The sequence below is a fragment of the Theropithecus gelada genome, chromosome 1 (assembly GCF_003255815.1).
Source record: "Theropithecus gelada isolate Dixy chromosome 1, Tgel_1.0, whole genome shotgun sequence".
Taxonomy (NCBI): Eukaryota; Metazoa; Chordata; class Mammalia; order Primates; family Cercopithecidae; genus Theropithecus; species Theropithecus gelada.
Genome location: NC_037668.1, coordinates 40500622 through 40513644, shown reverse-complemented (window position 1 = coordinate 40513644; position 13023 = coordinate 40500622). Strand labels below are relative to the sequence as shown.

Genomic DNA, 13023 nt, shown 5'->3' with positions numbered 1-13023 from the left:
TCAGCTTTAACAAATCTCCACAATATGCTATATGTGCTCCAGGTATTTTTTTAAAAATAAAACATTCGACACCATTTTAAGAAACAAAACAAAACAAAAAAACAGTTTTCCTTCCTCTCTCCCCTGGGAGAAACCATTAACCTGAAATTATTGTGCATATTTCAAGTGTCCATACTGTTGTACACAGCACTTCTATATTCTGTAACTTCCTCTTTTTTTTCCTGAACATTAAGTTTTTGAGAATTAGCCATGTTGATACACACAGCTCTGTGGTTCGTTCACTTTCACTTCTTTTTTTTTGAGACGGAGTCTTGCTCATCGCCCAGGCTGGAGTGCAGTGGCACGATCTCGGCTCACTGCAAGCTCTGCCTCCCGGGTTCACGCCATTCTCCTGCCTCAGCCTCCCGAGTAGCTGGGACTACAGGCGCCCGCCACCTCGCCCGGCTAATTTTTTGTATTTTTAGCAGAGACGGGGTTTCACCGTGTTAGCCAGGATGGTCTCGATCTCCTGACCTCGTGATCCACCCGTCTTGGCCTCCCAAAGTGCTGGGATTACAGGTGTGAGCCACTGCGCCCAGCCTCACTTTCACTTCTGTCTAAAATTATTTTTCTTTTACAATCTACAGAAATGACATGATATCTAAAATGATACCATATGAATGCACCACAATTTTTCCATTGCCCCATTTGGTGATTCCAGCTTTTTGCTATCACAAAGCTATAATTACCACCTTTGCACACGTCTATGGTTCACATCTGTAAGAGGAATTTATGAGTCACAGGAATGTGCACCTTCCTTTTTCCAGAGGTTTACTCAGTTTTTCTCTTTTGAGAATTCCAGTTCACATCCTTTGCTTGTTTTCCATCTATTGGACCATCTGGTTTTTTTTCTGATTGTGTTGTAGGAGTTCTTCCTGTATTCTTTTTTTGAATCAGTCTCACTCTGTCAGCCAGGCTGGAGTACAGTGTTGCAATCTCGACTCACTGCAACCTCTGCCTCCTGGGTTCAAGTGATTCTCCTGCCTCTGCCTCCCAAGTATCTGGGACTAAAGGTGCACACCACCACACTAGGCTAATTTTGTATTTTTAGTAGAGACAGGGTTTCACCATGTTGGCCAAGCTGGTCTCGAACTCCTGACCTCAAGTGCTCCGCCTGCCTCGGCCTCCCAAAGTGCTGGGATTATAGGCGTGAGCCACCACGCCCAGCTACTTCCTGTACTCTGGATACTAATTATCTGCCTCTTAACTGCATAGTAAATAACCTCTTTCAGGCTGTGGACTTGTTTTTCACTTTATGGTGTTTTATTGTTATTTTGGAGTTTTTGTCTTTATAAATAAAATATGTACTTTGATGTGGTCAAGTTTATTGATTTTTTTTTTTTTTTTTTTTTTTTTTGAGGCAGAGTTTCACTCTTGTTGCCCAGGCTGGAGTGCAATGGCATGATCTTGGCTCACTGCAACCTCCATCTCCCAGGTTCAAGCGATTCTCCCGCCTCAGCCTCCGAAGTAGCTAGGATTACAGGCACCTGCCACCATGCCCAGCTAATTTTTTGTATTTTTAGTAGAGACGGGGTTTCATCATGTTAGCCAGGCTGGTCTTGAACTCCTGACCTCAGGTGATCTGCCTGCCTCAGCCTTCCAAAGTGCTGGGATTACAGGCATGAGCCACTGCACCCAGCCACTGATGTTTTTTCTTATAATCTGTGCCTTTTGGAGTTTTAAGAAATTATTCCCTAGTCTTGACAACATATAGTCTCCTAAAGTTTTGTTTTGCATATTTACATTTACATCTGGAATTTATCTTTATTTATAGTATGAAATAGGAATAAAACTATTTTTCCATATGGATCACCCATGTCCCAGCATTTTTTTTTTTTTTTTTTTTAAGACAGGGTCTTGCTATGTTGCCCAGACATAACCATGGTACACTACAGCCTCAAACTCCTGGGCTCACCTCCTAAGTAGCTGGGACTAGTAGATGTGTATTTTTATTTATTAAATAACACAGCATCTTTTGTTAAACCATTCAGCACTCCCTCGCTGATGTGTAGTATTAACTGACATTCACCAAAGTTCCATGCATGTGAGGGCCAGTTTCTGCTTCTCTATCATTTTCCACTGTTTAGGTATTCCTACACCAATGTGACCAATTTCAATGACGGAATCTTCAGTTGTATGACTTTTTTTTTTATTTTTCCTAACTCCCCAAACTTGTAAATTTTATAAGACTTGGTATCTGGCAGGGTCAAGTCCACCTTCTTGTTGTTCAGAACCATACTGACTCACTACTTTTGGCCCTTTACTCTTCTACACAAATTTAGAAAGAACTTCTGAGTCCCACAACAAATTCTACTGGAATTTTGATTGGAACTACATTAAATTTACAGACTGGGGAGTACAGGCATCTTTGTGGCATCTGTAATCTCATCAACCACAAACATGGGTATGTCTTTGTTTATTAACGTCCTGCTTTTGCGTCTTTCAGTGATCATTAAAATATTAAAGCTGAGGCCGGGCGCGGTGGCTCAAGCCTGTAATCCCAGCACTTTGGGAGGCCGAGGCGGGTGGATCACGAGGTCAGGAGATCGAGACCATCCTGGCTAACATGGTGAAACCCCGTCTCTACTAAAAATACAAAAAACTAGCCGGGCGTGGTGGCGGGCGCCTGTAGTCCCAGCTACTCGGAGGCTGAGGCAGGAGAATGGCGTGAACCTGAGAGGCGGAGCTTGCAGTGAGCCGAGATCGCGCCACTGCACTCCAGCCTGGGTGACACAGCGCGAGACTCTGTCTCAAAAAAAATAAAAATAAAAATAAAAAAATAAAATAAAATATTAAAGCTGAATAGCTAATAAGTGGCCCTTCTAATATCATGTTTACTGTTAAACCCATTTCTACGTAAGAAAGAACCTTGGTGACCACTGAAGTCCACGAACACCAGGAACTGTGAAAAGGATACATGACTGTACCACTCCGAACTTGAGTTGGGTGAAGAGTCGCACAAAAAAGTCCACAAAGAGACCCACCTGTGAAGAGCAAGAGATCTATCACACAGCCTTATTTCCAAGTGTAATACAGGTGTGCTTCTCTTGAAGGCATCTCCTCCCCCACTGCATGTATGGAGGCTGCTCACCAGCCAGCAGCACGTGAATGCACAGCAGAAAAGCTCAGAAGGATGAGATCCCTTCTCCAGCCCGGTCCCACTGCCCCTCCAAAGAACAAAGGCAGAGGGTACAGCTAAGTTGAGTGAAGCAATGGAAAACAAAGAGGGAAGCAGGTGCAGAAAAAGACGTGAGACCAAGAAAGACTACTGACACAGGGGTGTCCAATCTTTTGGCTTCCCTGGACCACATTGGAAGAAGAATTGTCTTGGGCCACACATAAAATACACTAACAATAGCTGATGAGCTAAAAAAAGAAAATCTCAAAAAAATCTCATGTTTTAAAAAGGTGTATGAATCTGTGTTGGGCCATGGGTTGGACAAGCTTGCTTTAAAACACAACATTCATTTAAGTGTATGTGCTTTTTGCATGTTCGTTATTAGCAGGTTCTGTAAGTCATTATTTTGAGTTAAAATCATCTTTTTTTGAGATGGAGTCCTGCTATATTGCCCAGGCTGGCCTTGGGCCTTGAACTCCAGGGCTCAAGAAATCCTCCTGCCTCAGCCTCCCAAGCAACTGGGACTACAGGCACACCCCACTGTGCCAGGCTAGACTTATAACCATCTTATAGTCCATAGTTACTCTGGGTAGAGAAAACAACCAAATTCCAATATTCCGCTCTCCAAAGTGCTCAGGGCTTAAAGGAGAACTAGAAAGACTTCTAATTTTATTGATTCAGGAACAAAGGCTTCTTGTCTTTACCTCTGGCCTTCCCTCAAGCCAATGCCTGGAGGCTTTTTAATACTGAAGCTATAAGTGGCCACACATCAGCAGACAAGAGTTGGGAGTCCTATATCATAAAGGCAGGTCTGCCTTCCTAAAATACAAAGGTAGGAGGTAAAGTTGCTTCAGCTTGAGTAACCCTTATCTGAAATGCTTGGGACCAGAAGTGTTTTGGATTTCTGATTTTTTTTTTTTTTAATATTTGCATTATACTGGTTAAACATCCCAAATCCAAAAATCTGAAATCCAAAATCTGAATGCACCAATGAGTATTTCCTCTGAGCATCGTGTTGGCATTCAAAAAGTTTTGGATTTTGCAGCATTTTGGATTTTCTGATAAGGGACACTTAACCTGTAGTACTGACAAGTGACAGCTCCAAAGAGTTTGATATAAAAGTAGCACAAACACTAACAACTAGAGGCCTAATGACTAGCTTATTATAGGGAAATCTGCAACCAGAAACATATACAGCAAAATAAATACCTTGAGATTTCTTTTTCTTTTTTTTTTTTTTTTTTTAAAGAGACAGGGTCTCCCTATGTTGCCCAGGCTGGTCTCAAACTCCTGGGCTCAAGCAGTCCTCCTGTCTCAGCCTCACAAAATGCTGGGATTATAGGTGTGAGCCACCGTGCCTGGCCCAACACCCTGAGATTTAAATAAAACAATAAATCAACCCAAGTTCCCCCAAAATGGTATCCATCAGAATGTCACTGAAGAGGTCTTCTGAGTGCTATTAGTCTTACCTAGTAAGACGTTCCTTTACTTGGGGATTTACTATAGTAAAAATTTGATGTACGCCATGAAAATAAAAATCGTGATTGGCCCCTGTGGCTACATTATACCAAACACATGTGTACATTTTCCAGGCATGTCATGTCAAATTAAGTAGGAGGCTTGTGGCCAGTTCAAAAGAAAGGTGGTAAACAGGCTGCTACTGAGAACAGATACCCTATCCCAACACTCTACTGACCGGAATCAGATTTGACATGGATCATTTTTACTGATGCTGATTTTTCCAGCTTCTCCTCTTCATATTTAACAATGTGAAGTCAGCAGTTCTGGTTCCAGACTTTTTGCTATCCTCATCTTTGGCCATGTTTCCAATCTTGCCCTGTCTGTGATTCACCTGTGAAGCTGCTGCCTCCACCAACTCTGTTCATATGGGCATATCCCTTCATGCATGGCTGCTGGCTCTGTCTTCTAGATAACGTTAACGACATGCAGGGAGGAGCCCAGGATAGCACCATGAACTCCCTGCATGAGATCAAGATCTGTGTTGTGCCATGCTGTTCAATGGCACACTGTGCTAAATGAAGGGCATGATATTCACAGTTCCGTACCCACGACTTTGCTTTTTCCCTAAAGAGTGATCTCATGCCTGCCTAGAGTCCTAACCACTCGGGAGGCTGAGGTAGGAGGATCACCTGAGCCCAGGAGGTCGAGGCTGCAGTGAACTATGATCACGCCACTGTGCTCCAGCCAGGGTGACAAAGCGAGACTCTGTCTCTATTTAAATTAAAAAAAAAAAAAAGTGACTTTAACATCCATTATTTACTCTACCCAATGCGCGTTCTCTACCCACTAGGGAGACATGTTATCTAGTTGATCAGGTAGATTACAGATTATGATCCATAATCATATCATAAAAGATAACTCCTGCCTAAACCTTTGAGCGCTTCAAGAACACCATCGTCATGTGTCTCGCTTTCATTTCACAAAGCAAAAACCAGGGAAGTATGAAAAACTGTGCCACGATTATTCATTTAAAAAAAAAGAAGGGAAAAAGAAAAGGTACTCTTGATTATAATGACAAGTGTTACAGTGTTATAATGTTATAAATGCTATAATGACAAATAACAATGTTATTCACCAGGCCAGGGCTTTCCCTGTGAGTCCCTCCAGCCCTCTGGCCCACCATCCCTCCAGGCCCTGCCTCCTCACCAGGCCAGTGCAGACTCCAATGGCAAACACCACCATCCACTTCACCACCTCATACCTTCGACCTTTCTGTTAACACAGGAAAAGAATGATTCAGTTTACAGGGTTATGATGGCAGATGGGAAGAAACATATCTTGGCCAACCAGTTTTAAGCTAAATTCCACGTGGAGAGCAGGCACAGTGAAGATGATGTTGGGATTTCAGGTGCTTTACAATGCAAAAATGATGGACTCCTTAAGAGGCTGGGCAAGCTGCACTGACAGGGGGAACTCTGGTTGGCAGGATAAAGGCCTAGGGAATAAATGCTAACATAGGCTTACCTTGCAGATAGCATGGGTTTGGTTCCAGACCACCACAATAAAGCAAATATCACAATAAAGAGAGTCACATGAGTGTTTTGGTTTCCCAATGCATATAAAAGTGATGTTTACACTATATTGTGGTCTATTAAGTGTGCAATAGCATTATGCCTACAAAAATGTACATACCTTAATTAAAAAATACCTTATGGCTAAAAAATGCAAACAAAATGCATGCTATTGGAAAAATGGCACCTTGCTCAACACAGGGTTGCCACCAACCTCCAGTTTGTAAAAACTGCAGTATCTGCAAGGTGAAATAAAGCAAAGTGCATAAAGTGAGGTCTGCCTGTATCGCAGGAAAAGGTTCAAAAAACAAGGGGTAAAGATACTTATTGGGAACTTTAGAAGAGAAAAAAAATGCCATGTTAAGACTGATTTGATCCCCAGAGATGAAGAATTGTTAAGACTCACCTTATTATCCATGGTCTCCAAAACTTCCAGGTAAGGGTCATTGATACAGCGATCATAATCCAAACTCTGAAAAAGAGGCAAAGGTGAGTCAAAAAGTCACATCAGGTGAGAAGACCTGCAAAGGGACAAACCTCTGGGTTCCTGCTACTCAACATGTGGATGGGCAGAGCAGTGGTACCTGCAGCACCCAGGAGGAGCTGGTTCAAAATGCGGAATCTGGCCAGGCGCGGTGGCTCACGCCTATAATCCCAGCACTTTGGGAGGTCAAGGCAGGTGGATCACCTGAGGTCAGGAGTTTAAGACCAGTCTAGCCAACATGGCGAAACTCCATCTCTACTAAAAATACAAAATTAGCCGGGCGTGGTGGCGCACACCTGTAATCCCAGCTACTTGGGAGGCTGAGGCAGGAGAATCTCTGGAACCTGGGAGGCGGAGGTTGCAGTGAGCTGAGATCGCACCACTGCACTCCAGCCAGGGTGACAGAGCAAGACTCTGTCTCAAAAACAAACACAGAAACCAAATGCAGAATCTCAGACTTTCTGCAGCCCTGCAGCCCTAGGTGACTCAGATGCGCATTACAATTTGAGCGGTGTTGCTTCAGGTTCACACTTCATGCTTTAGGATAAGTTTTAAATTACCTATTTTTAAACTTCCTGTTTTGGCAAAATATGTAAAGACCTTTAGCTATCATGAGCTTTATGAAACTTACTCCATTAGATGTGAACAAAAGTTTCAGTTAGTCAGAACCAAATTAATTTAGAATGTCAATTAGTTATAATTATCTTTTGTAGTTAGTGTCTATGGAAATGAGGTTAGTCACAAGACAAACTAATATGGAAAGTATTTTTAAAAGCAACTTCAGGGGGCCGGGCGCGGTGGCTCAAGCCTGTAATCCCAGCACTTTGGGAGGCCAAGACGGGTGGATCACGAGGTCAGGAGATCGAGACTAGCCTGGCTAACACGGTGAAACCCCGTCTCTACTAAAAAAATACAAAAACTAGCCGGGCGAGGTGGCGGGTGCCTGTAGTCCCAGCTACTGGGGAGGCTGAGGCAGGAGAATGGCGTAAACCCGGAAGGCGGAGCTTGCAGTGAGCTGAGATCCGGCCACTGCACTCCAGCCTGGGCGACAGAGCGAGACTCCGTCTCAAAAAAAAAAAAAAAAAAAAAAGCAACTTCAACTTTATGTTAGGAAGAGGCACAGACTCAGCTTGGCTCTCGGCTCCTAAAACTTCTACATCTAAAGCAGCATCCTTTACAACACGCATCACAGAACACAGAAATCCTGCAAGCAACCTGCAGGTATGCCACAGACATTTAGAGAAACAATTCAAAGGAAATCATTTTAGTTGTCTTGTTAGAGAAGCAGCAGTCTGGGCTGGGCGCAGTGGCTCACGCCTGTAATCCCAGCACTTTGAGAGGCCGAGGCAGGAAGACCGCTTGAGGCCAGAACTTCGAGACTAGCCTGGGCAAGATGGTGAAATCCCATCTCTACTAAAAATACTAAAGTCAGCTGGGAGTGGTGGAGCACGCCTGTAAACCCAGCTACTCAGGAAGCTAGGGCAGGAGAGCTGCTTGAATCTGGGAGGCGGAGGATGCAGTGAGCCGAGATCATGCCACTGCACTCCAGCCTGGGCAACACAGCGAGAGTCTCATCTTAAGAAAAAAAAAAAAAGACGCAGCAGTTTGGCAACAAAGAAAAATGGTCGGCCATGAGCTCTCCTTCCTACAACCTGTTCCTACCCACATCAGCTGGACACTAGCCGGGTCGCAGCCACACTCCTGGACAACAGTTTCACGTCAGCCAAACACATGTGATGAATGACAATTTATTCTATCTATATGTTTACCTATAGTCCAAATTCCTTTTTTATGAGTCCTGGAGTACCAACAGGTGACTGAGTAAATCACTTATACATCCAAATATAGAAGACTATACACCAATAAAATGATTATAGTTAAGTCTATATAGAAAGATATGGAAAATGTCTAAAAATTGTTTAGCAAAAGAGTAAGATGCAATTAAAAAATAAAAATAAAGCAGGATGGAGAATTAAAAGTATAATATCCTTTTTTGATTAAACAAAATTAGGATTTTTGCACATCAGCATTCATAATGGGAAAACATCCGTGAGGTAGTGCTTAAGAGGGTATTTGTTTCTGGGTGTTGTCTGAAATTCTCATGGCACAAATGGTGTGCTTTTTTATATTTTAAAAAATGATCGGCTGGGCACAATGGCTCACGTCTATAATTCCAGCACTTTGGGAGGCCGAGATGGGTGGATCACTTGAGGCCAAGAGTTTGAGACCAGCCTGGCCAACATGGCGAAACCCCGCCTCAACCAAAAATACACAAATTAGCTGGGCGTGGTGGCACACACCTGTGATCCCAGCTACTAGGGTGGCTGAGGCAGGAGAATCGCTTGAACCCAGGAGGTGGAGGTTGCAGTGAGCTGAGATCGCGCCACTGCACTCCAGTCTAGGTGACACAGTGAGACTCTGTCTCAGAAAAAAAAAAATCTTTTTTACTGATCAGAAAACAAAAAAACACAGTGAGGAAAAAAGTACTTTTAGAAACTAGACTCATCCATAAGTGATTAAACATATATGCACATACATATATATTGTAGCGGCCAACAGGAAAAGCTTCCCCTTTCACCCTCCGAAGGTCTGCTGAAAGTGAACTGACAAAAGGCAGATTAATGGGAGTAAAGGCATCCAGACTTACTTAACATGCATTGCACAGGGGAACTGCAGAATGATTACCCAATAACCCCAGTGAGGTACAGATGCTTCTATACTCTTCTTCAGAAGGGAAGGGGAAATGGGGATGTGGGAGGAAATAATTCTTAGTGGGGAATGAATGGATCTGGGAGGCAGACATTATCTTGTGAAAGACTCTCTTTGGAAATTGAATGGGACAGTGAACAAACAGTGGTTTGGGACAGTTTGGCCGGGGTCTAGGTATATTGTTTGGTCTTCAGTCTCCTCTGTGAGATGAGTTTTAACATTCCCTGGTTAATGACATTTCAGGAAAGGGATCAAAGACAACTGTGTTCCTCTTTGGTAGGTCCAGTTTCTAGGTAGATAAGGGAACGGCAGAGAAGGGCCTCATCCTGTGCTTTGGGAGAGACAAAGTGTGAGGGTGAAGAAGGTCAGAGAGAGACCCCCAGGCTGTTTCTTCAGTTCAGCAAATGATACTGTATTTCCAGTATCATTTTCTGAGCCCCAACAATACACATACACACAGACTTTGTCTTTTTTCCTTTTTTTTTTTTTTTTTTTGTTGAGCCGGGTATCTTTTGTTTGCTAATAAGATGAGTGGTGGCTGGGGGCCCTTAGATAGCTTCAGAAAAGAGGATGGTCACCAGAAAGACCAAGGCAGGATTAGCGGGGTGGGAAACCCATCCCTCCAGGGAGGAGACTGAAGCTGAAGGTTAAGCTGATCACCAAGGGATGGTGATGTAATCAATCATGACTGCATAAAAAACTTCCATAAAACTCCAAAAGGACACGGTTCAGAGAGCTTCCGAATAGCTGACCATTTGGAGGTTCCAGGAGGGTACCTGTGCCTGGAGAGGGGATGGAAGCTCTGTGACCCCCTCCCACGTTCCTTGAATCTGTCCATCTGGCTCTTCTTCTGTATCCTTTGTGACATCCTTTATTAATAAACTAGCAAACGTAAGTAGCGTTTCTGTGTTTTCTGACCTGCTCTAGCAAATTAACCAAACTGGAGGAGGGAGTCCTGTGAACCTTCAATTCACTGCCAGTTGCTGAGAAATAACAGATGACAACCTACTACTTTCTTTCTTTTTTTTCTTTTTTTTCTTTTTTTTTTGCCATGGGGTCTTTCTCTGTCACCCAGGCTGGAGTGCAGTGGTGCAATCTTGGTTCACTGCAACCTCCAACTTCTGGGCTTAAGCCATCCTCCCACCTCAGCCTCCTGAGTAACCGGGACTATAGGTGTGTACCACCATGTTCAGCTAATTTTTAAATTTTTGTGGAGATAGGGTTTCACCATGTTGCCCAGGCTGGTCTCAAACTCCTGGGCTCAAGCAACCTGCCTACCTCGGCCTCCCAAAGTGCTGGGATTATGGGCATGAGCCACCATGCACGGCCTGCCTATTACTTTTAACTAGCATCTGAAGTGGAAACAGTCTCGTGGGACAGAGCCCTCCACCTGATCTGACGTCATCAGGTAGACAGTGTTGGCACTGAACTAGAGGATACCCAGCAGGTGTCTGCTGGAGACTGCTTGCTAGGTGTGTGGGGAAACAACCTCCACACATGGGTGTCAGCAGTGTTGCGCGAGTGGTGCCTGAGAGCAGAGGAGAAACAATACTTGGTTTGTCCTTATCTCTTGCCTTCATCCCAAATATGTATGGAAATTACTGGTCAATTACTTGATTGATGGTTCTATCTAATAACTCTATGGTTCCATAAACATTTAGAAGGTTTTTAGATATCAGCCCGGCGCGGTGGCTCATGCCTGTAATCCCAGCACTTTGGGAGGCCGAGGCGGGCGGATCACGAGGTCAGAAGATCGAGACCATCCTGGCTAACACGGTGAAACCCCGTCTCTACTACAAATACAAAAAAAAAAATTAGCTGGGCGTGGTGGTGCGTGCCTGTAGTCCCAGCTACTCGGAGGCTGAGGCAGGAGAATGGCGTGAACCCGGGAGGCGGAGCTTGCAGTGAGCCGAGATGGTGCCACTGCACTCCAGCCTGGGCGACAAAGCAAGACTCCGTCTCAAAAAAAAAAAGGTGGCCGGGTGCGGTGGCTCAAGCCTGTAATCCCAGCACTTTGGGAGGCCGAGACGGGCGGATCACGAAGTCAGGAGATCGAGACCATCCTGGCTAACACGGTGAAACCCCGTCTCTACTAAAAAATACAAAAAACTAGCCGGGCGAGATGGCGAGCGCCTGTAGTCCCAGCTACTCAGGAGGCTGAGGTAGGAGAATGGCGTGAACCCAGGAGGCGGAGCTTGTAGTGAGCCGAGTTCGCGCCACTGCACTCCAGCCTGGGTGACAGAGCGAGACTCCGTCTCAAAAAAAAAAAAAAAAAAAAAGGTTTTTAGATATCTAGAATAGGCAAATCTATAGACAGAAAGGAGATTAGTGGTTGCCTGGAGTCAGGGGCAAGGAGGACAGGCAGTGGCTGCTAATGAGTGCAGGGTTTCCTCTCAGGTGATGAAAATATTCTAAAACTGACTGTAGGAATTAGCTGGGTGTGGGCGCGCGGCTCATGCCTGTAATCCCAGCACTCTGGGAGGCCGAGGCGGGCGGATCACCTGAGGCCGCGAGTTAGAGACCAGCCTGACCAACATGGAGAAGCCTCCTCTCTACTAAAAATACAAAATTAGCCAGGCATGGTGGCGGGCGCCTGTAATCCCAGCTACTCAGGAGGCTGAGGCAGGAGAATCACTTGAACCCAGGCGGCAGAGGTTGCAGTGAGCTGAGATCGCAACATTGCACTCCAGCCTGGGCAACAAGAGCGAAACTCCATCTCAAAAAAATAAAAATAAAAATAAAAAAACTGACTGTGGGAATAGTTGTACAACTCTGTAAATATACTAATTTTTAAAACCCCATTGAACTGTACACTCTACATGGGTGAGCTGAATAGTATGCCGATTATAGTGCAATAAAACCACCAGGAAGGGCATTTAGAAACAACCACAACACTAGAACACCAGAATCCCTTTTTTTTTTTTTTTGAGACGGAGTCTTTGCTCTGTCGCCCAGGCTGGAGTGCAGTGGCGCGAACTCGGCTCACTACAAGCTCCACCTCCTGGGTTCACGCCATTCTCCTACCTCAGCCTCCTGAGTAGCTGGGACTACAGGCGCCCGCCACCTCGCCCGGCTAGTTTTTTGTACTTTTTAGTAGAGACGGGGTTTCACCGTGTTAGCCAGGATGGTCTCGATCTCCTGACCTTGTGATCCGCCCGTCTCGGCCTCCCAAAGTGCTGGGATTACAGGCGTGAAATCCCTTTTTTTTTTAGTCGAGGTCTTGCTCTGTCACCCAGGCTGGAGTGCAGTAGTGCGATCACAGCTCTCTGCAACCTCCATCTCCTGGGCTCAAGCAATTCTCCTGCTTCGATCTCCTCAGTAGGTGGGACCACAGGCGCGCCACCATACCTGGCTAATTTTTTTGTATTTTTTGGTGAGACAGAGTCTCGCCATGTTGCCCAGGCTTGTCTGAAGTCCTGGGCTCAAGTGATGCACCTGCCTCAGCCTAAAGTATGGGGGTAACAGGCGTGAGCCACTGTACCCGGGCCCCTGCCAATTTTTAACAAAATTTTTTATAGGAACAAATTCCCACTTTGTTGCCCAGGCTGGTCTTGAACTCCTGGCTTTAAGCGATCCTCCTGCCTTGGCCTCCCAAAGTGCTGGACGTATAGGTGTGAGCCACTGTGCCCGACCTTTCTTTT

At 44.9% G+C, this 13023-nt stretch overlaps 1 protein-coding gene across 2 annotated transcripts in view; it reads right to left on the bottom strand.

Annotated features, from left to right (window-relative positions):
• CLCN6 (chloride voltage-gated channel 6) overlaps positions 1-13023 on the bottom strand; it is a 39196-nt gene that overhangs the window by 20628 nt on the left and 5545 nt on the right. Inside the window, exons 3-5 of one of the 2 annotated variants that reach the window (XM_025373567.1) lie at positions 6596-6661; positions 5825-5890; positions 2957-3023 (exon numbers count right to left, since the gene is read on the bottom strand). In XM_025373567.1, the coding sequence (XP_025229352.1) occupies positions 2957-3023; positions 5825-5890; positions 6596-6661 (199 nt within the window). The remainder of the gene's footprint in view (positions 1-2956; positions 3024-5824; positions 5891-6595; positions 6662-13023) is intronic. The other variant, XM_025373626.1, reaches the window with a different exon arrangement.